The sequence below is a fragment of the Triturus cristatus genome, chromosome 5_2 (genome assembly GCF_964204655.1).
Source record: "Triturus cristatus chromosome 5_2, aTriCri1.1, whole genome shotgun sequence".
NCBI lineage: Eukaryota > Metazoa > Chordata > Amphibia > Caudata > Salamandridae > Triturus > Triturus cristatus.
Window position 1 is genome coordinate 216867329 of NC_140588.1, and position 26058 is coordinate 216893386.

At 48.4% G+C, this 26058-nt stretch overlaps 1 protein-coding gene across 3 annotated transcripts in view; it reads right to left on the bottom strand.

Moving 5' to 3' along the window:
• Positions 1 to 26058, bottom strand: part of ZNF236 (zinc finger protein 236) — a 1017074-nt gene that overhangs the window by 893341 nt on the left and 97675 nt on the right. For all 3 annotated transcript variants that reach the window (XM_085606997.1, XM_085606996.1, XM_085606998.1), the window contains exon 4: positions 17581 to 17759. In XM_085606997.1, coding sequence (XP_085463123.1) covers positions 17581 to 17759 — 179 coding nt within the window. The remainder of the gene's footprint in view (positions 1 to 17580; positions 17760 to 26058) is intronic.

Below are 26058 nucleotides of genomic sequence, written 5' to 3' on the forward strand. Positions count from 1 at the left end.
ATGACACAGGGGATGGCAATCTTTAATATGTACATGTTAAAGGAACTAGGAGCTTTGTGGTTACTTGAATTCCATGTGAGCGAGCATTATGGTTTTTTCCCTAACTGAGCTGAAGCAGCATATACAGACCATAAAACCTCAAGAATGTTGAAGTTTAAACTGAAAAAATGCAAGACAATTGTAACAAAATAGTGTCATCTTATCCCTGTTGGTTTACTGTGTTTTCCACATCTTTTCGGGCATAGATAACTTTCTGTTATGAAGTGCGCTGATTCAACCTACTTCCACTGGTGGCTTCAGCATTTGACATATTTTTCCTTTCCATAGACTCCACGCTCAGAGGTGGTATCAGCAGACGTCTACTGTCACACTTCTGGCTATTTCTTTGTTATTGTTTCTCCTGGGGCACTGGACCTCCATTAGGAGTAAAAAGTGTCTGCATGTTAGCACGTTCAGCAGTCCTCTTGTTATGTCTTAAGTCCACAGGGAGATGTAGGTGTCCCACTGCTAAGCTGTGTGTGTGTAAAACTTCTACAGCCCACAGCCCACATCTGGCATATTATCTCAATTGCAGCTGAAGCACATTTTCCCTACGCTTAGCTTGAGAAGCAAGCACCTGAAGAACATGTGGTGGAGCAGCTCACTACCTACATAATAGACCAGGGCTGATAGATGCCATTGGCAATCTAGTGCATCAAGTGGGTTTTGCAGCTTTGAAACCACAGGCCAAAAAAGTGAAGAGTCATTGTACCCACCATGTCATGTCATCCGTATTTTTATAGCACACTGCTCAGCTGCGAGGGTATCCCTGCACTTGTAGGAGGTGGGTGGGGCCAGACTGGTAGGCTTACTAGAAAAAAATGGTCTTCAGCTCCTTGCGGAAGTCAAGAAGAAAGGAGGATGCACTCATGAGTTGTGGAAGGTAGTTCCAGGAATTTAGATCAAAGTATGAGAAGTTGCAATCCCCTGCTCTGCCTTGTGTGTATGCACAGGAATATCCTAGTGAGAGTCAGGCAGAGAGGAGGGGTCGGGGAGGGTGGTCGAAATGAAGGCATCTGTTGAGGTAAGCAGGTCCAGTGTTGTTAAGTGCTTTGTAGTTGATGGTCAAGAGTTTCGAGTGTGTTCACTTGTGAATCTGGAGTTCGTGGAGTTCCCAATGTGCGGTGTGATGTGGGCTTGGCGCAGGAGGTTGATGACTTGTCTGCCTGCTGTATTCTGGTTAGTCTTTTTGTGAGCTGGTTGGTTATTCCTGCATACAGGGTATTCCCATAGTCCTGCCTGCTAGTGCCGATGGCTTGGATGCTCGTTTGCCTAGTGTTATCCGGCAGACACATGAAGATTTTCTTTAGCATCCTCAGGGTGTTGCAGCAGGAGGAGGTAACTGCGTTGAATTGAAAACCATGTCCAGATTGTAGTCGATAATGATTTTAAGTTTTCGTGCTTGTGAACTTAGTGTAGATCTGAAGTCTGTAGGCCACCAGGTGGAATCCCATTGTGAGGAATCTTTTCCAAAGACCATCACTTATGCCTTCCTGTGCATACACACAAGGCAGGGTAGGGGATTGCAACTTCTCATACTTTGCTCTAAATTCCTGGAACTACCTTCCACAACACGAGTGCATCCTCCTTTGCGGCGAGGAAAATAGGAGCAACAACGGGCCAGCCTGAAGGGAGTGTGGTGTAGCGGGACCACAGGGAACTCGGCCCGGTGGACACTCGAGCGGGGGTTCAATGAACGTTAACTCCACGTCTGACTCTGCATGACCTCATGATGGCGGCTCGCACCTCGTCGAGCAGTTGACTGGCAGATGCCCTGACTTAATGCTTGCCATCTGGGGCACGTACTGTCAGCTAGCACCCTCTAAGCAAGGAGGCTTGTGAAATCCTTCACCTCCCTGGTGTATACAAGCCTATACAAGTACTCAGCCTGGCCGAACCAGCTTATCCGGTCTATTGAAGCAATATTAGGTCGAAATAACAGCCTCTGGGGACATCTGACACACCAATTTTCTAACAATGGCCACCATGAGTGGGCCCCTTTCCAAAGCACTCCTTCTACCCTTGTTGGGGAGGGATCCAGCATTTATGCCCTGGAGTCTCAGAGACCCCTCTGAGAGAGTCCACAGCGACAAGGGAGTCTCACACAGCGGAGGCCTGGGTTCTTACCCCATTACCGCTGGGAGCACAGCACCGTACACCATGACCGGCGCGCTCAATTGAACTTTTTGGACTATGCCCCCCTAGGCAGAAACTATAACCCTTCTGTATTTACTGCGGTGCCCGAGCAACCTTTGGCCGATGACCGGTGGAGCTGTCCCACGCAGCTATAGAGGAGTTTGGCTCTGGTTCACCCCTCAGCTGTCACCTACCCAGCAGGACGTCGGACACTGTTTTTCCTCGTCTCCCCGTTGTGCCTCCTATACCCTCCCCCTCCTCTTCCCCCCCATTATTCTCCTCTACCTACCACTATTCCTTCCCTCTCTCCCCTAGCCTATTTTTTCCTCATGTTTATGCTATGTTTTTTGTACTCAAGTAACTCCTGCAACTAAGCTCCAGTAACTGTTGTAACTTTGTAACCATGTTCTGAAACAATGTTTCTTCCTCATGTAAAGCGATCTGATACCTCCGGGTCTAGCCAGCGCCATATAAAACTCAATAAATAAATAAGTCTCGTCAGTGTTTTGTTTGCAGCAGTTGAACTTGATCCAGATGGCCACTTCGGTCATGCATGCATTGAGCTTGTTCCTGGTGTTGGGTGTGTTGTCTGAGAGGCACAGTATCAGTTGTGTGTCGTCGGTATATAGGCAGACGTTTATGTTAGGAGTCCAGAGAACGTCTGGCAGTGGGGTCGAGAATGGTGCAGATCCACTGAAGGGCATGTCCGCTTCATGGAGTCCCTGGAGCAGAATGGGATGGGAGGCTGTGTTGAGGCTGCTGATAGATCTAGGAGCATTAGGGCTACAGGTTCCCCGCTGTCAAGGATCTTTCGGATGTCACCCGTTGCTGCTATGAGGGCCGTTTCCATGCTGTTGTTGGGACAGAATGCGGATTGTGTGGTGTCAAGAAGCCAGTATTTTGCGAGGTGGTTGGTGGCACTTGGTGGCTTTTTCCAGGACCTTGGCAGGGTAAGGAATGAGGCCTAGCTGATGGGGTTTGCTTCTTTGTCAAAGAGTTTTTAGGCTTTAATTACATCTTATCTCCCCCTCTAAGTATAGCGGGAGTTCTGTTATATAGACCTCCAGGTGCACCAGGTAATTTTATTACCACACTTAACATAGTCACCACCTCATTGGCCGTAAATATAACTGCCGCTTCATTTTGGGAGATTTTAATATACACAAGGATAAAGAACAAGACCTCATAGCAATTTTCTTGTTGGATACGATGCAGGCCCGCAATCTTATCCCATCGATTTCTGCTGCCACCCACAATAAAGGCCATTCCCTCGACCACATTTTTCATAACTTTGACCTATTGGCAAGTCCACCATTGCCTATTACCTTGTCAGACCACCTCCTTCTCAATTTTAAAATTGCCAATTTAGGTACAGATTCCTTACCTAATACAATTAAGAGGGACTGCAACTACAGGGCTTTTCACAAAATATATATTCCGATTTTAGTAGATGCCCTCGACCAATCTGACTGGCAATCCTGATAGGAATACCCTCTTATTAGAGTCGTGGCTCCGAGCAAACATTGATACCACTGTACCCGCGGCCACCCTCCCTTCCAAGAGGCCAACCCTCCATAGCCGTGGTTTAATGAATCCCTTAGAATTAGCAAAAAGAACTGTAGAAGATTGGAAAGGAAATTGAGTAAACATTATCTGCCTGATAATAGAAAAACCTATTAAGACACCTTAAAAGCTCACTATACACTAGTGAGGGTGGCTAAGAAAAACTTCTTCCAGACAAGGATCGAATCTGCCCAAAATAAGAGTAAAGAAATTTTCAGTATAGTAAAATCATTCACTTCCCCTATAGCGGGCAAACAGGAAGGACAACTCACGGCCGAATGGTCTAGGCAGATAGCTCAATATTTCCATAACAAGATCACCTCAATCCAACGAGCCTTTGCTAACATCTCTGAGGAAGAGCTGACCTTCTATCACTTGGTGAATGGAAAGTTTGTAAAGCAGGAGCTCCCTACTCTACTATCTTACCCCGAGATACAATTAAAAGAGACACTCTCTCTTCTCCACAGCATAAAGTCAGGTTCTCTGTCTGACCCTTACCCGGCGAATATACTTAACTTACTAGCACCTACTATCAATCTTACAGCTAACAAGCTATTTAACTTATCCTTTTCTTCTGGCAATATGCCGCACATATAGAAGCAGGCTAAGAGCCTACCACTCTTTAAAAAAGCTAATGCCGATCAGAACGATCCTGCCAACCACAGACCAATCGCCCTACTTCCCACCCTCTCTAAGGTACTAGAGAAACATGTAAACAGGGCTCTCATAAAGCATACTGAAGACCGGAAGCTACTCCATGATTCACAATCAGGCTTTAGGTCCAGTTATAGTACGGAGTCTGCTCTGTTGGAGGTGACAGAATTTATCAAGAGTAAGCTAGACCAAGGAGGAAAAGTAGTTCTGATTCTACTCGATTTGTCAGCGGCCTTTGACACGGTCCCACACGAGAGGCTTCTGGGTAGATTATTGAACATTCGATTGGGCGGGGCCGCCCTAACCTAGATGCCCTCCGTCCTGGAAAATAGATCACAGGACACCTGGCTACCCCCTTCTTCATCTCCCATATCTGCTATGAATGTGGGTGTTCCCTAGGGCTCTATCCTCAGTCCCACCCTATTCAATATATATTTTTCACCCCTTGCACCTCTGGTAGAAGAAGAGGGAGCTAAAATTGTTACCTGTGACAAAGGAACTGACTTTGACTGAGCACATATTAGGGTCTGCCACACAAAGGTATTCAATTGGCTTAGGATAAATCAGCTGCAGTGTAACCCGGATAAAACAGAAGTTGTTTTCTTTGGACAACCTAAAATGTATAACTGGAGCACTTGGTGGCCAAAAGGCCTGTCACCTCCGCCTTCAGCTATGGAGAAAGTCAAGAATTTAGGTATTGTCATTGACAATACTCTCTACATGCGTTCATAGATTCAAACTTTACCAGGTGCCTGTTTTGGTACACTCCGCATGTTAAAAAGAAAAAAGAAAATCCTGACACTGCTATCACTAGACAGCAGAAAATTGTGGTACAAGCCTTGGTGACGTCTACACTAGACTATATCAACAGTTTGTACCTTGGATTGCCCAAATGTCTTATTCAGCGCCTGAAAGTGGTGCAAAACGCGGCGGCCAGAGCTATTGTGAGGCCGAAACCCAGCTCTAGTATGACCCTCATTTGAAGGCCCTTGCACTGGCTGCGCATGAAGGAAAGGATCGATTTCAAAGCTATGGTTCTTTTTTAAAGCTTACTACGGCATAGGAGCCTCCTACCTAAATAATCGTGTTAACTGCTATATCCCAACTAGATCCCGAAGATCTTCAAATGCTAACCTTGCCTTCATTCCCAAAATGCGCCTTGGGAGTATGGGGGGTGGGTGGGGGGGGGGGGAATAGTTTGGTTTCCTTGGCGCACGGATGAGGAACAGTCTTCCAGAACCTCTGAGATCAACTACAGACCTGTTAACTTTCAGGAAGAATCTTAAAACCTGGCTTTTTAAAAACTAGCCCTTCCTCAGCCTTCCGCCACTCTTTCCGCTGCCTTGCGCCAGGACACCAGTGGCTGTGCGCTATATCAAATGTGTTCATTTCATTTCAAAGGAGTTATGGAGGCAGGCATCCGACATGGCCCCTAAGTGTATGGTTTCATGATTGCGACGACTTTCACTTAACAGACTGCACTTCACACTTAAATGCACAACATGCAAAAAGCTCTCTAATAAGATAGCACCTAGATCTTGCGAACAATAAACGTTCTTTGGTTTGAGACCAGAGCAGGAGGTGGCGGATTCTTCAGCCTTGAATCAAAGTCAAGTTAATTCAAATGATGTAGAGGCTTCAGATACCCACATTCGGATAGACTCAGATATCCGGAATAATGAGGGGTCCTTGAACTCCAAAGATTTCTGCCCAAGAACGAATTTGGCGGGAGTGGTTAACACCTTACACATCATCCATTACATGTCTTCAGACTGGGTTTCATCACCCAATAAGCCTTACGTATTATGCTTAAAGGATTATGTTACTCACCCTGTAGGCATCTGTTCTTGGCATCTAGAGCAGCAGATTCACATGCTTTGCATACTCCTGCCATCTAGTGTTGGGTCCGGATGTTTGCAAGTTGTTTTTCTTCGAAGAAGTCTTTTACAGTCACGAGGTAAGGGGACTTCCCCTTTCGGTGATTATGCACATGGGCATCGACTCCATTGCTAGATTGTTTTCCCACAAGAGGATGAGAATGGAGTAAGTAAGTGTAGTCTAAAGATGGCCATGCATGTATAATATAAGTAATAAGAATTACAAGAACCATAGGTGTCCAGGGAGGAGGGAGGATGCATGTGAATCTACAGCTCTACATGTCAAGAACAGATGAGCACAGGGTAAGTAAGTAATACGTTTGAGGCATGTGTGCTGTAGATACACATGCTTTGCATAGACTGTTTAGCAGTATTCTCCCAAAGTGGTGGCTAACCAGTGGGTGTTGCAGTTGTTTGAAAGAGTGTTTTTAGGACTGCCTATCCTACATTAGCTTGTTGGCGTGCTAATACATCCAAACAATGTTTGGTAAATGTGTGTGGTGAGGGTCATGTAGCTGCTTTACATAGGTCACCTGTGAGAATATTGCCTAAAAAGGTCATAGATGCTCCTATTTGGCAAGTAGAAAGTGCTCTAGGTGGTATAGTTAAAATTATTTTAGCTTTAGCATAGCAAGTTTTAATACATTTACAATCCATCTGGAAATACCAGATTTAGGGATGGGTTTTCCTTTATAAGGAGGAGCAAAGGCAAACAAAAAGTATAGCTCCTTTTGTTAGAAGAGCTTGTACTTCTTGTTTGAACAGTTGTTGGTGCTCGAGAGAGAGTTTGAGCATGCTAGGTGGAATACTAGGAGGATTGCTGGTAAGCTCCAGGTAATAACCATGTTGGATAATGTTCAGCACCCATTTATCTGATGTTATTGTTTGCCAAATGAGAAGAAATTGATGGAGTCTTACCCTGACAGGTGTATGATGGTCGAGGGGAATTGTTATCAAGTCACTGTTTGTTGGGAGATGGAGAGGCACGTGTTGGCGTACCTCTACCTCTGCTTTTATAATTCTTCCCACTGTAACCACCTTTGTAAAATCCTCTGGAAAGGGGGAGGGGTTTGATTTTGTGGTTTATAAGAAGATCTGTTGGGATTTGTGGAGGTACTTTCTTAAACTCCACTATAAAATGAGCGTCGAAAGGTGCTTCTGCTAGAGGGTGACAGTAGTACACCCATAGATTTTGCAATTTCCGAGTCTTTCTTCATTTTTTCAAGTGCTTCATCCCCTTGAGGGCCAAAAAGATATTCATCGCCAAACAGGCATTGAGTATTGTTTGTAGTAACTCCGGTTTAAACCCCGAGATTAGTAACCATGCGTGTCTTCTGAGGAGAATACTAGTGTTTACTCCTCTGGCTGAAGTATCAGCAGCATTTAACGCACATCTAATAGAAGAATTGGAAATTTGTTTCCCCCGTACCAATTCTTACAGTGTGCTCATCTGCGAGATTTTGCAGTAAGTCTTACATTTCATCCCAGTGGGCCCTAGCCAAAAGACCTTATGTATTGGCTATACGCCAATGGTTGGCTGATTGTGCACTTACTCTTTTGCCTGAAGCATCTATTAACTTGTCTGGAGGTGCTGCATCACCTGAAGTTTGTGAATTTGCTCTTTTAAAAGCATTAGATACAACTGAAGAATCTAAAGGAAGCTGGCCCGTAAAAAAAAAATTGAGTCAGATGGCAGGGGTTTATATTTTTTTTATCCACCCTGGGCATTATAATACGTGCCTTCACTGGATCTTTAAAAATGTCTTCAGCATGCCTCACCATACCCTTTAAAATAGGTAATGACTGTGCTGTCTTGTGTTTGGTCCCTAAAATTTCAAATAAGAAATCTTCCTATAAAGATTTTGTGTGAAGTAACTCCATGGTATGTGGGTGCCCTGGGAATTAACTCCTGATATGAGGTTGTCATCAGGAGGGGAAGGTTTGGCAGGGTAAAGATCTGGATCTGTGTCTGTAGGAAGATCTATATTATAATCATCCCATAGATCTGGTGGTGGTTGGCCAAAAGTGAATGAATAAAAAAAATGCATTATTCAGTTAATAAAACATATATATGTAAATATAACACATTTATACACATTTCATATGTATTACCATTATTAAACAATTTTTTTTAAAGACATGATTAAAATGAGGGTTAATCCCGCAATAAGAACACTCAATTTATCTAATTAAAACGAGTAAAATCCTAAACGTAAGGTGGATTTACTGATCAGCCTACTATTTCCTCTTACCTACAGTACCCCGTTTATTCTGTTTGTTACCAACTTACTACACGCTATGAATAGATCTAACCATTCGTAATGTGTATCATACAGAGCGTGCTAGTCAGTTTATTGTTGGCCATAAGTGTCATCTCCATCCCCTTTATAAGGATCTGTATCCGGAGAGCCCTGTGGTGTGATGTATAGAGGGTCTGATAGTGGTATAATAGGTACTGGTGAAGATGGTGGAGGGGTATGAGGAATGGAGTGAAGAGAACTAGTAGCCATATCTTTTTAAGAGGAATTTTATATCCAGTGTCTATTTTTCTCTTGGAGGGTGGTATCAGTGGCTTTGCTGTAATATGTCCAGTGTCTGGATTTCAATAGATTCTCTTTTGATTTGGATCCAGCTTTTCTTGCATGGTTTCCAGAATTGGCTCCGGAGGCTTTTGAGGAGCATCTTTATGTTTCAGCGATGAAATTTTCAGTGCCAAGCTGGATTTGTCCTTTTTATCTTTCAGAACCGAAGTTTTAGGTGCTGAAGTTGTGGTATCTCGAGTCCAAGCTGGAAGGCTTGACGTGTGCTTTCGGCGCAAAGCCGGAGGACGGGGCATGGCAGAGTCTCAGTGCCTACCGGATGCCAGTGGTGGCCTGGAAGCCTTATGTTTAGTGGAAGCGGGTTTTGTGGGTGAAGGGGCTCACTTCTTCCTTGTGCTCCGGAGAGAGGCACAGGTTACAGACGTTGTGAAGGTTGGTGCGTAGATATTTGGAGTGGCAAGAGGGCAGAAATTAAACTGAGTCCATTCCATCAGCAGATTACTCAATGATGTTTGTTTAAGTGGAAGTGAAACAAATGGGCTAGGCCCGAAGGCCACGGTCGGAGTTCTGCCGATCCAACTAGGAGATTTTTCAGATTTGTGACACACGGAGGATGGGAAACGCGGTCGAAACAATGCTGACAAGGATACAGTGGATTGCGAACTGAAAAGATCCGACAAATGGTCTAGAAACAGGAGCACAGCAAACCACGTCTGAACCCAATGGTGGAAAGAAAACTAACAATGGAATCGATGCCCATGCGCACTATCACAGAAAGGAGGAGTCACCTTACCTGGGGACTGGAAAAGAATTCTTCCAAGAAAAACAACTTGGAAACATCCGGACCCAACACTAGATGGCAGGAGTATGCAAAGCATGTGTATCTACAGCACACATGCCTCAAACATGTAATTTATTCAACTGTTTACATTTTAGATTGTAGCTGTGGCACAAAACACCAAGGGCATGCAAAGCAGCTGCACTGTGATGTTGCTTGTAGATTTAATCCCGCCACAGCAAAGGTTTTAACTATGCCGAAAATTACTTCCCTAGAAAGCATTGGGGGTTGGGGATAGAGAAAAAGAATAATGGAAAAAGGTCCAAAGAATACAAAAACACAAAAAATTCAACCCTCAAATAAAAAAATTACAGCACAAGTTACTTACCTTCGGTAACAATAGATCTGTAAGGAACATTAATAGTGATAGATTCCTTACCTTAGAATATCCCCCAAGCGTCAGACCGGATCCAGAAAGTTTATCAGCAGTACCCCTGCTCGTCGGTAGGTGTCGTCGTGAAGCTATGCGTGCGTCATTGGAGCCGGGATGACGTAGCTGGAGCTACTTAGACGCACCCGCGTGCGCTGACGTCAGTTCTGTACACGACTTTCCGCGCCAGGAACGCAGAGCCATGCAAGAAACTGACCACTGGTGCCATGAAACTAGGACCCTGAAAGGGATGACCTTAACCCTAGAAATCAGTTTGCAGAACGGGGAGGATGGGTGGGGCGATAAGGAATCTATCACTACTAATGTTTCTTAGAGATATATTGTCACCGAAGGTAAGTAACTTGTGCATCTGAAAGAAACACGTAGAGATAGATTCCTTACCTTAGAATAGACATCCCAGCAATACCAACCCCGGTGGTGGGTCTGCCAACCAAGATTACACCAGAAAGTCCTGGAGAACAGAACGGCCAAAGAAGCCGTCTTCCCGGACTTGGCTATCCAGGCAGTAATGGTTGGTGAACGTGTGCAGCAAGGCCCATGTAGCTGCCTGACAGATGTCATTCAAGGGAACTACCCGTCGCCCTGGTAGAATGGGCGCGCAGCCCCACTGGAGGCTCCTTCTTAGCCAAAGAATAACAAGCCTTTATGCACAGAACGACCCACCGAGAGATGGTCCGCTTGTGCATGGCCCGACCTTTCTTGGCGCCCACGTAGCCAACAAAGAGCTGGTCATCCACCCGGAACTGCTGTGTGCGGTTCAGGTAGAATGAGAGCGCACGTTTTGGGTCCAGACGATGGAGACTCTCTTCCTCTTTAGAAGGATGCGGAGGCGGAAAGAAGGTAGGCAAAGTCATGTTCTGCCCAATATGAAAGGCAGTGATAACCTTCGGCAGAAAAGGTGGACGAGTTCTTAGAACCACTTTGTCCGGATGGACAGAGAGAAAAGGAGGTTTAGACGAAAGAGCCTGGAGCTCACTCACTCTTCTGGCAGAGGTGATGGCCACCAGAAAAGCTGTGTTTAAAGTAAGAAGACGAAGGGGACAGTTGTGAAGCGGATCAAAGGGAGCTCGCACCAGATATGTCAGAACCAGATTCAAGTCCCATTGAGGCATTATGAACGGAACAGGAGGGAAAAGATGAGTAATGCCTTTCAAGAATCTATTTACAACGGGGGACTTGAAAAGGGAAGGTTGATCTGGAAGCCGTAAAAAGGCTGAAATGGCCGAAAGACAGCCCTTGATAGTGCCCAGAGCAGAGCCCTGCTGGGCCAAAGAAAGGAGGAATAGAAGGACCTCTGAAAGAGGAGCAGAAAGGGGATCCACAGCCTTTGCTGTGCACCATGCCACAAACTTATTCCACCTGCAGGCGTATATCGTCTTAGTGGAGGGACTCCTGGCTGCCAAGATTACATCACAGACTTCGGGAGGCAGGTCAAAAGACATCAACTGCCGCCGCTCAATCTCCACGCAAGGAGGTGGAGGCTGGACAGGTTTGGGTAGAGGACCGTCCCCTGGTGCTGCGACAGAAGATCCTCCCGAAAAAGCAGTCGAATCGTCGCCCGAATATCCCGAACCTCTGTTCGGGAGGATAAACCCGAAACTGCGCCGAGTCCAGAACCCCTCCGATGAAGAGGAACTTCTGAGAGGGAATCAGGTGCGACTTCGGCACGTTGATGGAGAACCCCAGCAAATGGAGGAGGTCGGCTGTAGCCTGGAGGTGGGAGATGACTGCCTGGGGCGAGACCACCTTCAACAACCAGTCGTCGAGATAGGGGAAGACTGGAACCCCTGATCTGCGCAGACGAGCTGCGACCACCACCATCACTTTCGTGAACACCCGAGGGGCGCAGGTAAGGCCAAAGGGGAGCACGGTGAACTGAAAGTGCTCGTGGCCTACCGTGAACCGCAAGTTACGCTGGTGGGCCGGCAAGACGGGGATATGAAAGTAAGCGTCCTGCAAGTCCAACGCTACCATCCAGTCTTGCAGGTCTAGGGCAGACAAGACCTGAGCAAATGTGAGCATCTTGAACTTCTCTTTCCGGAAGAAGCGATTGACGATAAGATAAGACGCAGGCCCTAGTCCTTCTTTGGAACCAAGAAGTAGTGGGAGTAACAACCACGACCCACTTCTGGCATCGGAACGCGCTCGATGACTCCCTTGGCCAAGAGGGGCGTGACTTCCTGTTGAAGAAGCGCAAGATGGTCCCCCGATATGTGGTGGTACTGAGGTGGCATAGCTGGAGTGGAAGTCTCGAAGGGGAGGGAATAGCCCCTTCGGACAATTTGCAGCACCCACTTGTCCGATGTGATGTTGCGCCAGTGGGGGAGATGATGGCGAATTCTGCCGCCCACTGGCATTTGATGGGCCTGAAAGGTCGGACTAGGAAGGCTTTGTAGTGGATGCTGCGGGGGTGGAGGTGGACTGACCCGCCCGCTGGCCCGCAGAACCGCCTCAACGGTTCCCACGTCCACAACCCCACCCCACCCTATTTGTTGCAGTACCACATGGCGGTGGTGTTGTCTGTGAACACCTGCACTACTCTCCCCTTGACAGAGGAAAGGAATGCCTTCAGTGCAAGTCGGATCGCCTGAAGCTCCAGAAGGTTGATATGGAGCCGGGACTCCGCCGGAGACCAGAGTACTCTGATCTCCACCTCTCCCAGTTTGCCACCCCATCCCAGAAGGGACGCGTCCGTCACAACTGTGTGTTCCGGTTGGGGAAGGGAGAGGGATCTGCCATTGACCGAATCGCGATTCGTGAGCCACCACTGCAAATGTCGTGCAGTGCTCTCCGATATCTGGACGTGATCGGACAGGTTGCCCTAATACTGTGCCCACTGAAACTTCAGGTCCCACTGCAGAGCCCACATATGCCATCTGGCATGATCCACTAACAGGATGCAGGAGGCCATCAGGCCCAGTAGCCGGAGGGTCATTCTTACCGAAACCCGGGATAGAGGCTGAAAGATTGGAATCATCGCCCGAATATCCCAAACCTCTGCTCGGGAGGTTAAACCCGAAACTGCGCCGAATCCAGAACCGCTCCGATGAAGAGGAACTTCTGAGAGGGAATCAGGTGCGACTTCGGCACGTTGATGGAGAACCCCAGCAAATGGAGGAGGTCGGCTGTAGCCTGGAGGTGGGAGATGACTGCCTGGGGCGAGACCACCTTCAACAACCAGTCGTCGAGATAGGGGAAGACTGGAACCCCTGATCTGCGCAGACGAGCTGCGACCACCACCATCACTTTCGTGAACACCCGAGGGGCGCAGGTAAGGCCAAAGGGGAGCACGGTGAACTGAAAGTGCTCGTGGCCTACCGTGAACCGCAAGTTACGCTGGTGGGCCGGCAAGACGGGGATATGAAAGTAAGCGTCCTGCAAGTCCAACGCTACCATCCAGTCTTGCAGGTCTAGGGCAGACAAGACCTGAGCAAATGTGAGCATCTTGAACTTCTCTTTCCGGAAGAAGCGATTGACGATAAGATAAGACGCAGGCCCTAGTCCTTCTTTGGAACCAAGAAGTAGTGGGAGTAACAACCACGACCCACTTCTGGCATCGGAACGCGCTCGATGACTCCCTTGGCCAAGAGGGGCGTGACTTCCTGTTGAAGAAGCGCAAGATGGTCCCCCGATATGTGGTGGTACTGAGGTGGCATAGCTGGAGTGGAAGTCTCGAAGGGGAGGGAATAGCCCCTTCGGACAATTTGCAGCACCCACTTGTCCGATGTGATGTTGCACCAGTGGGGGAGATGATGGCGAATTCTGCCGCCCACTGGCATTTGATGGGCCTGAAAGGTCGGACTAGGAAGGCTTTGTAGTGGATGCTGCGGGGGTGGAGGTGGACTGACCCGCCCGCTGGCCCGCAGAACCGCCTCAACGGTTCCCACGTCCACAACCCCACCCCACCCTATTTGTTGCAGTACCACATGGCGGTGGTGTTGTCTGTGAACACCTGCACTACTCTCCCCTTGACAGAGGAAAGGAATGCCTTCAGTGCAAGTCGGATCGCCTGAAGCTCCAGAAGGTTGATATGGAGCCGGGACTCCGCCGGAGACCAGAGTACTCTGATCTCCACCTCTCCCAGTTTGCCACCCCATCCCAGAAGGGACGCGTCCGTCACAACTGTGTGTTCCGGTTGGGGAAGGGAGAGGGATCTGCCATTGACCGAATCGCGATTCGTGAGCCACCACTGCAAATGTCGTGCAGTGCTCTCCGATATCTGGACGTGATCGGACAGGTTGCCCTAATACTGTGCCCACTGAAACTTCAGGTCCCACTGCAGAGCCCACATATGCCATCTGGCATGATCCACTAACAGGATGCAGGAGGCCATCAGGCCCAGTAGCCGGAGGGTCATTCTTACCGAAACCCGGGATAGAGGCTGAAAGATTGGAATCATCGCCCGAATATCCCAAACCTCTGCTCGGGAGGTTAAACCCGAAACTGCGCCGAATCCAGAACCGCTCCGATGAAGAGGAGCTTCTGAGAGGGAATCAGGTGCGACTTCGGCACGTTGCTAGAGAACCCCAGAAAATGCAGGAGGTCGGCCGTAGCCTGGAGGTGGGAGACTACTGCCTGGGGTGAGACCACCTTCAACAACCAATCGTCGAGATAGGGGAAGACTGGAACCCCTGATCTGCACAGACGAGCTGCGACCCTGCCATCACTTTCGTGAACACCCGAGGGGCGCAGGTAAGGCTAAAGGGGAGCTCGGTGAACTGAAAGTGCTCGTGGCCTACCGTGAACCGCAAGTTACGCTGGTGGGCTGACAAGACGGGGATATGAAAGTAAGCGTCCAGCAAGTCCAACGCTACCATCCAGTCTTGCAGGTCTAGGGCAGACAAGACCTGAGCAAATGTGAGCATCTTGAACTTCTCTTTCCGGAAGAAGCGATTGACGATAAGATAAGACGCAGGCCCTTGTCCTTCTTTGGAACCAAGAAGTAGTGGGAGTAACAACCACGACCCACTTCTGGCATCGGAAAGCGCTCGATGGCCCCCTTGGCCAAGAGGGGCGTGACTTCCTGTTGAAGAAGCGCAAGATGGTCCCCCGATATGCGGTGGTACTAAGGTGGCATAGCTGGAGGGGAAGTCTCGAAGGGGAGGGAATAGCCCCTTCGGACAATTTGCAGCACCCACTTGTCCGATGTGATGTTGCTCCAGTGGGGGAGATGATGGCGAATTCTGCCGCCCACTGGCATTTGATGGGCCTGAAAGGTCGGACTAGGAAGGCTTTGTGGTGGATGCTGCGGGGGGTGGAGGTGGACTGACCCGCCCACTGGCCCGCAGGCCCGCAGACCCGCCTCAACGGTTCCCACGTCCGCGCTGAGGATGTTGCTGCGCAGGCCTGTGGCTCTGGAACGAACATGTTGGGGCACTCCTTCCGTGACCATGAAAGGAGCGAAAAGCGGAAGGCGGAGGAGGGCAAGTGGCTGACAGGCCCAAGGACTTGGCCGTAGCCCGTGAGTCCTTAAAACGCTCCAACGCACTATCCGCTTTATTGCCAAAAAGGCAAATGCCATCAAAGGGCATGTCCATCAAGGTGTTCTGGACATCCCCAGAGAAGCCAATTGTCCTAAGCCAGGTATGGTGCCAAAGCGCCACCGTCGTGGAAAACGCCCTGCCCAGCTAGTCGGCGGTATCCAGCCTACAACGAATAGTGAACTTTGCTACGTCTCTACCAGCTGCTATAGCTTGGGAGAGTGTCTGTGCCTCCTCCGGACAGTTGGGCAGCACCTGCGCAACCGTATCCCACAGAGTGGGAATAACGGCCCAAGAGGCATGCGGCGTTGACCGACCGCAGCCCTAAACTGGCAGATGAAAACAGCTTCTTGCCAAGCTGCTCCAGCTTCTTGGATTCCCAATCCGGAGGTGCGGAAGGGAACGCTCTCTGGGAAGCAGAGGCTTGGACAACCAAGCTCTCGGGAGTGGGTGTTGGGAGAGAAAGAGGGGGGGGTCGCCCGGAGCCGGGCGATGGCAGCGGGCCACGTTCCTGTCCACAGGAGCCCCTGTGTTGGGCCTGGACCAAGAGCCCAAAAGGACGTCAGAAAGTGCGTCATTAAAAGGCAGCAAGGGCTCCGAAGAGGTTGCTGCCGGCTGAAGCACTTCTGTCAGGAGGTTAGTCCTGACGGCCACCGTAGGGAGTTCGAGGTGGAGGCCCTCGGCTGCCCTAAGTACTACCACTGCTTAACTGGCTGCCTCCTCCATAGCCACGGTAGGAGGAGACAGCATGCCAAGATCAGGTAAGGTGCAAGACCACTGGCATCCCCCAAATCCTCTACCCAGTCCGGGTCATAATCACACTGTTGTGTGAGAGGGTCCTCAGACCCCTCCCAGTCCTCCCCTTCCTCCGAAGTCTGCAAAACAGGCTAAAAATAAGGAGGACGGACATAGGGGAAAAAGGGCTTCATCAGCATCTGAATCGGCATCGAGCGACGCCGATCCGGCGCCGTGTCCGGTTCAAGGCTGAAACTGGGAACAACGCCGTCCCGTGGAGCGGGCGACGTCTGAGGTGGTGCCGGTTGGGTCGACGTCGGTGGAGGTGTTATAGATCCAGAGGAACGATGGGGACGGCTCTGCGACTGGTGCCTCGACCTCCCACGGGACCAGGACCGTGATCGGTGCGGAGTTGACTGCCAGACTTCCAGCAACTTTCGGGACCGCTCCCACAAAGTCTTCGGCGCCATGTCTCGGCATTCAAGGCACGACTTAAGAGTCGTGGTCACGCCCCAGGCAGCAGAGACACACGCGGTGTGGGTCCGTCACCGACATCATGCGGTGACAGTCCCCACAGTTCTTAAAGCTGGGCATCCCTACGACACCAGGAGTCGATCGACTCGAAGAAATGAGACAAAAGGCCTCGAAAAAACTCAGTCAAAAAGTGACTGGGGGTACTTGTTCTTCCCAGATCGGTCCTTGCTGGCGCGGAAAAAGAAAGACCTGATGTCAGCGCGCGTGGACGTGTCCAAGTAGCTCCAGCGACGTCATACCGGCGCCAACGACGCACACGGAGCCGCACGATGACGCCTACTGACGCGCAGGAGTACTGCTGACAAAAACTTTCCGGATCCAGGCTGACGCTTGTGGGTAATTCTAAGGTAAGGGATCTATCACTACGTGTTTCTTTCAGATAAACAACTATAACATAATTCATGTACAATCTCCTGTTGATCATTTTCTGCTTTGAAATCTTGCGATGGTTAAGGTAGGAAGTTGGTTGCAAACCACAGTCAATCAACAGCTAGGTAATTTACTCCAGGCTACCCCGCCAGCAAATTGTGAGAAGAAACAAGCTAACACATGTCAGTGCATTAACGCCAAGGCTTAGGTGGGGCAGAAGGAGGGCTAGGAAGAAGATGGGTATGGCATGACTGTGCTAATCGCTTGATTCTGCTCAACTTTAACCCTGTTAACACTGTTTATTTTCTAATTGAACACCTTCTTGCCTGACTTGAGTTGAAGACACAAACAGTTAGATCTTATAGGAAGAGAAGGGAGATGGGAGACATTGCACATTGAAAAAGTAATACAGTATGGTTCTTACCTCATTTGAGAGTGCGTTTTCATGTGATCTTTCATTTGTGAATAAGTCAAAAACGACTTCTTACACACACTGCAAAAATGCGTCTTGGTCCCAACATTTTCATGGCGATGTTCTTCCATGTGCACGGACAGTTGACTGTGTAAATTGAACTCATCACCACACTCACAACATATAAGACTCTAAACAAAAGAGATATTCGTTCTCTTAAAGTTGTTGCTTGCCATCAGAAAACATCGCTGTAAAAATGTTAAGTACAAAATGTAACAAATTTGACCAGATTTTCTAGATGGAGGAGGAGTTTTGAGCAAGATATGCAGGCTAGCTTAATTGTAACTTTTTTATTTAGTAATTTCATTTTTATTAATACGCTTCACTGAAATATTCCTTACAGAGAATCCATTAATAAAAGGATGCAGCTGAAAATGAGAGCAGAAACCGGACATGATAGGAATACATAAGACAGGCCAGGGCCTATAATACAACATTATTTTTCACAGTATCACATTTATGACATGCAGTTCACAGTAATATGCACATACTGGACCTCAGCCTAGTTGCAAGTATAAATAGAGGCATGAGGTAATATTTCTGTATTTTACACCTGGTCTAGCTCAACATCCACACCCCATTAAAAAAATCCACATAATAATACTAACATAAAGATCTACTAACAGTATAGTCCATATGTTGGACTTGGCTCTTTTTGCAGGGTCATCCCTGAACTTTTTGCCTTCCTCCTAGCCTTTTTTCTGACATGGTGTTGGTGGTTTTAGGACTCTGGCACTTTAGCACTGTTGTCCAGTGTAAAGTGTGTGTGCTCTCTGTGGTAAACATGGTAAGATTGGTCTACACCTAGTTGGCATATTTAACTTACCTGTCAGTCCCTGGTAAAGTGGTATCTCAGATACCCAGGGCCAGTAGATTAAATGCTACTGGTGAGCTTGCAGCGCTGATTGCGCCACCCACCAAAGTAGCCTTTCAAACCTGTCTCAAGCCTCTGCCATTACAGGGCCTGTGCGTGCAGTGTTACTGTCGCAGTGACATGACACCTAAAGTGTGTGCCACGTCTGTGACCCCCCTTTTACTGCAGGTCAGTCACCCCTAAGGTAGGCCCTAGCTAGCCCTATGGGCAAGGTGCATCGTAGGTAAAAGGTAGGACATGTACCTTAAGTGTGTGACATGTCCTGGTAGTGACAAACACCCATTTCGGTTTCTCACTGCTGCGAGGCTGCCCTCCCATAGGAATGCATTGGGGATTCCCTGATAAGTGTTTCAGTGGCAATTCCTGATATGAGAGGAGCAGCGTGGTCAAGTTTGGTATGGTTGGAATAGTAATAATAAATGCTGCGCAATGGTGTGCCCAGACGTATTAACACTATTTTAGAAATGCCACTTCTAGAAGTTGGCATTTCTGTGGGCACATGTCTGCCTACCTGATGTGGATTGCATGTCTGGCTTTGGAGTGACAGGGGCTGGTGAGGTGTGTGTGGCGCTCCAGGGAGGGCAGGGTGAGTCCGCGCTAGGCTGAATAGGGGATCTGCATTTGGAGTAGTGGGAGGAGTAGTCCCCTGACCCTGAATAGGTCGGTGCCTGCCAGGGTGAATGCTGGCTCCGCCCCCCTGTGGAGTGTCTGATGACCGAGCCCCCACCTGACAGAGGGGAAGAGGAGCCCTCCAATACTCCCCAGAACCAGTTGAGACTGGTTCCCCCAGGTCTGTGCCAAGGGCAGAACAAAGGAAAATGTAGTATAAGTACTGGGGCTGTGACCCCATGAACAGATTGTGCTTCCTTGTTACTTGGGGGGGAACTTGCTGCTGCTGGGCCCCAGGAGGAACAGACACGAGGGACTGCCTCCCTGCTGGAGGGCCCTGTGAGCTGGCCTGCCTGGGCCCAGCCTTTGCCCTGAGACTGTTGGGACCTTAGCGCTTCGTGGGCGCTCCATCTATTTTTCAGGAGGAGCACGAAGGCTCTGCAGCGCTGAGCTGCACATCGTTCGGAGGGAATCCCAGCGTAGGGATTCCCCCGTGCTGCTGAAAGGAGAGCGGGTGCCTACTCCGCATTGTGTGGGAAGCGGGAGCCCACCCCTCGTTTGCAAGGATTAAAAAGCGGGAGCCCACCCCACGTTTGTGTGAGAAAGTGCCATCTTTCTTGCATGGTATGCCCCCACTTTTTGCTGAATTGCTGAATGTACTTTGACTGAGTGTGCCCTGGACTCCTGAAAATCAGGTGCCCAGGACCTATGTTCCTTCCCTACAAAAACCTCAAACCCAAATTGCAAACCCTGGCCACATGTCAGCCCCTGGTAAAAGGTACCCTAAGTACCCAGGGCCTTGTGACCAGGGAAGGCCTCTAAGGGCTGCAGCACTCATTGTGCCACCCTTAGAGGCCCAGTACCCTAACACACACACACACTGCCCTTGCAGGCTGAGTGTCTGGGTACAAGACAAAACAAAGAGTCGACATGGCACACTACCCTCTGTGCCATGCCCACCACCTACACTGCCCTGGCATACTTCAGCCACCACTCTAGATGGGTGCCCTATGCCAGTGGTGTGGGCATAGGAGCATGAGCCCTGTGCCCCTACAGTACCCAGGTCCATTCCTGGGCCCTGTAAGTGCAGTGCTGCCATTTAAGAGTACATGGTGCTGAGAGCTCGTCAAATACGAACTCCACAGCACCATAATGGCAACACTGAAGACTGAGAAGTTTGGTATCAAACTTCTCAGCACATTAAACCCGCACTGAGGCCAGTGTGGGATTTAATGTACCAAGCACCACAGAGGGCATCTTAGAGATGCCCCCCGAAACCTAACCTACAATTCACGTCTGGTCGGAGAGGCTGCCTAGGCTGCCAAACAGCAGACATGTTGCTGGACCCCTGGGTAGGAGAGCCCCTGCTCTCCTGGGCCTGCAACAATGCACATCCTTGGTGAGGTGCTAGGTCTCCTCCCCCAGGATGGACAGGGGGAAGCTTCAAAGGCATGCCGCCTCTGTGAGTTTCTCCAGGCCACTTGCAGCTCCCACTCTGGCGGGAAGCTTGGCCGGAAACCCCAAATAAGGACAGGGATGTGCCAGCTTGCTAACCCCTCCCCTCAGGTGGGGGAGGCGAGGTGAAGCACATCTCCGGGCGCTTGCCATCTTGAAGATGGGAGGCCCTACCCAATCAGGACTAGGCTACTGCCCCCCTCCCACAGGAGAGTGGCCGAATAGGGGGTGTACCCACCCCAGGACAGGGACCCATTGGTCCCTGCCCTTTACCTACCTGTAACACCCCTAAATCTAGTATTTAGGGGTACCCTGAACCTTCCTTCCCCAGATTACAGATTCCAAAATACAAAGAAGAGCAAGAAGAAAGAATACCTGGCGTGCAGCTGCTAAGAAGAGGAAGACACCAACTGCTTTGGCCCCAGCCCTACCGGCCAGTCGACCCTCGAACCTGCTCCTGCTACATCCCGGCACCTCTTGTGGCCAGCAACCTCACAAACCCCGGAGGACCTGGCTACCTTTTGGCTCTAAGCACCTGGGACTCCCATGAGCAGAGGCTCTGCTCAAAATCAGCTTCTAATCCCTGGCATCAGCCCGGAACCGCGAACCCTGCACACTCTGCACCCGCCAAGCCTGGCCTGTGCCGGAGTGAACAAAGACCACGAGGATGACCCTCCGACGACTGTGACCCCGAGTCCAGCACCCAAGGACTTCCCTAGATGCTCCTGATGACACCTGCAGCCTCAGAACCAGGTACCCCCCAACCGCGATCAACAGAGGGTAAAATTTCCCGACACCAAAAGGCACCCCTGCACCCGGCGCCCTGCGGCCCCCTGTGCCCAACTCCTGGACATGTACCTATCCTCCAACTACCCAACATACCTCTCGAAGTGGTGGTGGCACCTGAAGAATCTTCGTCCCCGAGCTTGCAGCCTTTTTCCAACCAGGAGCTTTCCCATTGAAATCAATTGGGCGCCCGAAGGCTCAAAAGCACCCTGCACCCAGCCGCCCGAGTGGCCCTGGCAGTGTAACCTCTACACCTATCTACTTCCCCGTTTGCCCTGAGCAAGTGACCAGGAGCACAGCTCCCACAGCCGCGTGGCCTGCTTGTCAGCAGCCACGAACCAAGATCCCCCTGCCTCCCATAGGATAACATTGGGCCTAACTCACTCTGCACCCGGCTGCCCCTGCGCCGCTGAGGGTCTAACACCTGTACCTACCTGACCCTGGGAGACCCGTGAGTCTGTGCCCAGAATCTTAACTTTGCCAGTGGAGTACTTATCCAACAGCCGATAACTCAATTTTCTCCATAAGGTAACATTGACTGGTTTCTCCTGAAATTTCTTTTAAGTGTGGAGTTTCTAAAACTTAAAATTTTCACCAAAAATCGGCCGAGTAACGAAAACAAAGATACTCACCTGCTTTTAGGGGAGATCCCAGTGCTGGATCTTGGTGCCCGCACTGACCCTGAAAAATATTCACAACCGTACTTACCAGTAACCCAATTTTCTTCCATAGGAAACCATTGACTGTTTTTCTGTGAAATTTCTTCCAATTATTCTTTAAAAATCGTGCTAACTGTGAAAACGCAATTACTTACCTGTTTTAGATAGAGATCCCAGTACTGAGTCTAGGAGCCCAGTACTGGATTACAAAAGTAACAAGAACCTACTTTACCTGCAACTTGAATTTTCTTCCATAGAGAATCATTGACTGTTTTTCTTAAAAAATTTTAAGTGTCAACTTTTAAAATAGATAAATATTTCCTAAAAATCACAACAGTAACTAAGTCGACTTTTATCACTTGTTTCTAAGAACTGTCCCAGGACTGAATCTAGGATCCAGTCCTTGAGTTACAAAAGTAATCCTGAATGTAATCTATTGCAAATAACTTACAATTTCCATTGAGCTCAATGCATTATTGTGTTTGAAATTGTGTTGCCTATTGCAACAACCTGTAACCAGTATTTACAAAAGTCAATTGCATATTGCAAAAGTATTTACCTAAAGCATCTCATTCTGAGAAAGTATATTTTAATACCTATTGTTGGTTCTAAAATAAAACAGACATATATTTTTTATATAAACCATTGGCCTAGAGTTCAGTTATTGAGTGTGTGAGACCATTTGCTGACTGAGTGTGTACAACAAATGCTTTAGACTGTCTTCTGATACTGCCTTACTGCTCGACCAAGCTACCACTAACGTTAGCCTCTGCCAAACCTCTGGGGACTGTGGACTCTATACACACTGTACCTATTTGGGAACAGTATATACAGAGCCACTTTCTCACAGTTTTGCAAGTATTTCCAGAAGGAAGCGGAAGCCCACCCCGCATGGATGCCAGCGCGGCATGACCATACCCCTCACTGTTGAGTCGAGGAGTGAAACCGGCCTGGAAGACAGGCCGAAGTTTGTGCCTGGTTATGGGCGGGGCTAATGTACGGCCACCCAACCGAAGCAGGCCAGGAAGAGGAAGCCGCCCGAAGCCGCCAACTGCAGGGCGGCCACGGAGGAAGTCAGGCAAGTGAAGCCTGATCGTGGGCGGAGCTCTACTCCCAGGACCGGAGAGAGCCCGTATGCTTCCGGACTGGAGGAGTCCGGTGAGTGGGGGCTAAACGGAGCTGCGTGGGCGCTCCAGGAGGCACCGTGGTGCCACAGCTGATCCCTGCAGGCTGCCGAGAGGGACCAGAGGAGCCCGGTGAGTGGGGGCTAATTGGAGCTGCGTTGGCGCTCCAGGAGGCACCGTGGTGCCACAGCTGATCCCTGCGGATTTCTTTTGGGGGCGATTTTCGGGTTCCCTGAGTGGGACCGGAGAGGCACAGTGGTGCCAGGCCTCATTATCACAGCTGCACCGCAAACACGCGGGCAGCTGCAATGTTGGGCAATATTGTTTTAAAGTCCCAGTGGGGGCTCAGGAGGCACAGCAGTGCCAAAGGTCATTCTTCACAGCTGCACCGCGGAGGCGTGGGCAGCTGCAATGATGGGGGCATTTTTCTTTCTTTGAGAATGAAGGAGTGAGATACACTCCTCCGCCCCAGCGCATTGCGAACAGTGTTTTCGCTGCCACGGCAGCCAAATGGGCCAGTGGAAGGCCCTAGAGTAAGCCCTGACATTTTGGACCAAGGGCATTGGAGCCCCAGTGGAAGGCTAGTTGGCCTCGGGTCAGTTTGGTGATACTGGTAGAGTGCCAGGCTCTACTAAACTGCATAATGTGCTTATGCCTAATATGGTGGTTGCCAAATGTGATTTATGCCCATGGTCTTTATGCATAATGTGTTCATGCTAATGTGATGCCTACAGAGGGCGCTTATGAGGCTTGGGCCTAATGTGTTTTATGCCTACTGTGAAGCAGACATAATGCGTTTAGGTTGCTAGATATAATGCTGAGGTCATTTTTGTACCAGTAGTAACTGGTTGTGTTTTATTTCTACTACTTGTGCTTGTGATGGTTCTGACAGTGGTCCGATTAGCCCTGTCATGTATACAATCTCCTGTGAATATTGCCTGTTGCCAGTTGGCACAGTGTATATGTGTGATTATGATGATTCTAATGTGTTTTGGATAATACAAAGGCTATTTTTTGATATAACCTTGTGTGGAGTTCCTTTTGTGGTGTGCCTAGTGTGTTGCTGCTGTGTGTGTGTTGAGTAAAGCTTTACACATTGCCTCTGGGATAAGCCTGACTGCTCCTGCCAAGCTACCAAGGGGGTGAGTAGGAGTTATCTTCAGCGTGTAACTCCCTTGCCCTGACTAGAGTGGTGGTTTCTGCCTGGCTTTGGCGCATGCCTTAGCCAACCAGAAATCCCATTTCTAACACCATAGGTTACAGTTTCAGAGAGCAAACCACTGCTTCTGGTACAGAGACTAATGCACCATGTATGGATTTTATGACAGTTTAAACTGAACATACTAATCTACATAACCATCTCAAATAAAACTATTATTTTCCAATAGCCTCGGTCATGCCATATATTGACAGAAATAAAAATATTGAGCAAGACCTGTTAATTACGTGTATCATTAATGCAATGAAGGAACCCTGGTTTAAGTTTATCAGGCTGGTTCAAGATGCTTGGAATAATGCAATTCTGGGAAGACCCAGAAATTATTTGTAAGGCTGAGGTAGCAGGTCTGAAATCTCAATATTGGGCGTATGTCTGTTAACAATATGATGTGAATGGAACAAACAGGGATTTAACAAATCAGCTTTGTGAGTTTAAGATCAATCCATATTTTGACCCATTCTTTGACATTATTACATCTTCTTCAGCCAAGAGACTGTACGTTCCTTTTCCTTTGGGTTACTTGCCCTGGAAATCACTCAAAAGTAGATAGAATAAATATCAGACCTCCGATTTGGACTGGCTCCAGAGAGAGAGGAGCATATTCTTTTCTTCTGCTCGGAATACCTTGGTCCACGCCTCAATTGGAAATGCTCAGAGTGCCTGAATTTGGGGGTGACACGTTATTTGATTGCCCGGAGAATTATGAAAACTGATACTTCGGGCCCAATTGTATTTGTCGCTACCTGCTTTTTATTAAATGTCTGGTATAAGCAAACCAAGATTTTGCCAAAGCCGTTATTTTGTGCAGTAGGTATTGCTGTGAACAGTGTGGTTTCAGTATTGTCTAGGGCTAGGCTCTCGGTCTTAGAAACTAACTTGCTATTTTGTACTATTTTATAAAACTCAGTACTTTTTGATATTGCACTGCCAGATTGTTAGATTATTGCACTTTTATGACTCCACATTTTATCTATTTTTACATCTGCATTACCTTCAGGCTACCTAACTGTTTTTATGCGTACTGTTTAAGACTATGATGATACATTCTATTGTCTTTTAGTAAATATAGCCGAATTTTTCATATGTCAAGCCAGTGCTTGCTTGAACACAAAAACGGGAAAAACAACACATGGCCGTTGTGTGTGATGTTTTTCAAAGCTCATGCGGATCTGTTCTCCATGCATGGGTTTCTTTTCGTCTCTATTTTTATGCATAGTGACTGCTCCAATATAACTACTTGCTAATGGTCACATTTTAAAATCTAGTTATCTTTATTTATACAGTGTTTATTGTTCCTGTGATTCTGTGGCACTTTTGTTAATTTATGCTTTGAAGGTTAAGATAACCAAATAAAGTGCAATTGGATGACTGAGAGAAACAGTAAACAACAAAATAATCAAAGTAATGTATTGATAAATTTAAAAAACTGTTCTGGCTCAGGGTGTAGGGATATGTGAATTGTAGCTAGAATGAAGCTTGGATTAATCTGCTAATTGGGATTCTTACTTGTACAGAATGGCTGAAAAACATTTGAAATTCAGCATTTTAGTACTCTGCAATTGTTTATTTCTCTGATCTACAGTAACTGGTCATCCTTCAGTTCTAAGCTTAGCATTACACTATTAGAAAAATGCAAAAGGTCCTCAGCACGATGTGCACAGTCCTTCAGTGAGAATCACAAGCTCCACTCAATAAAATTCATTA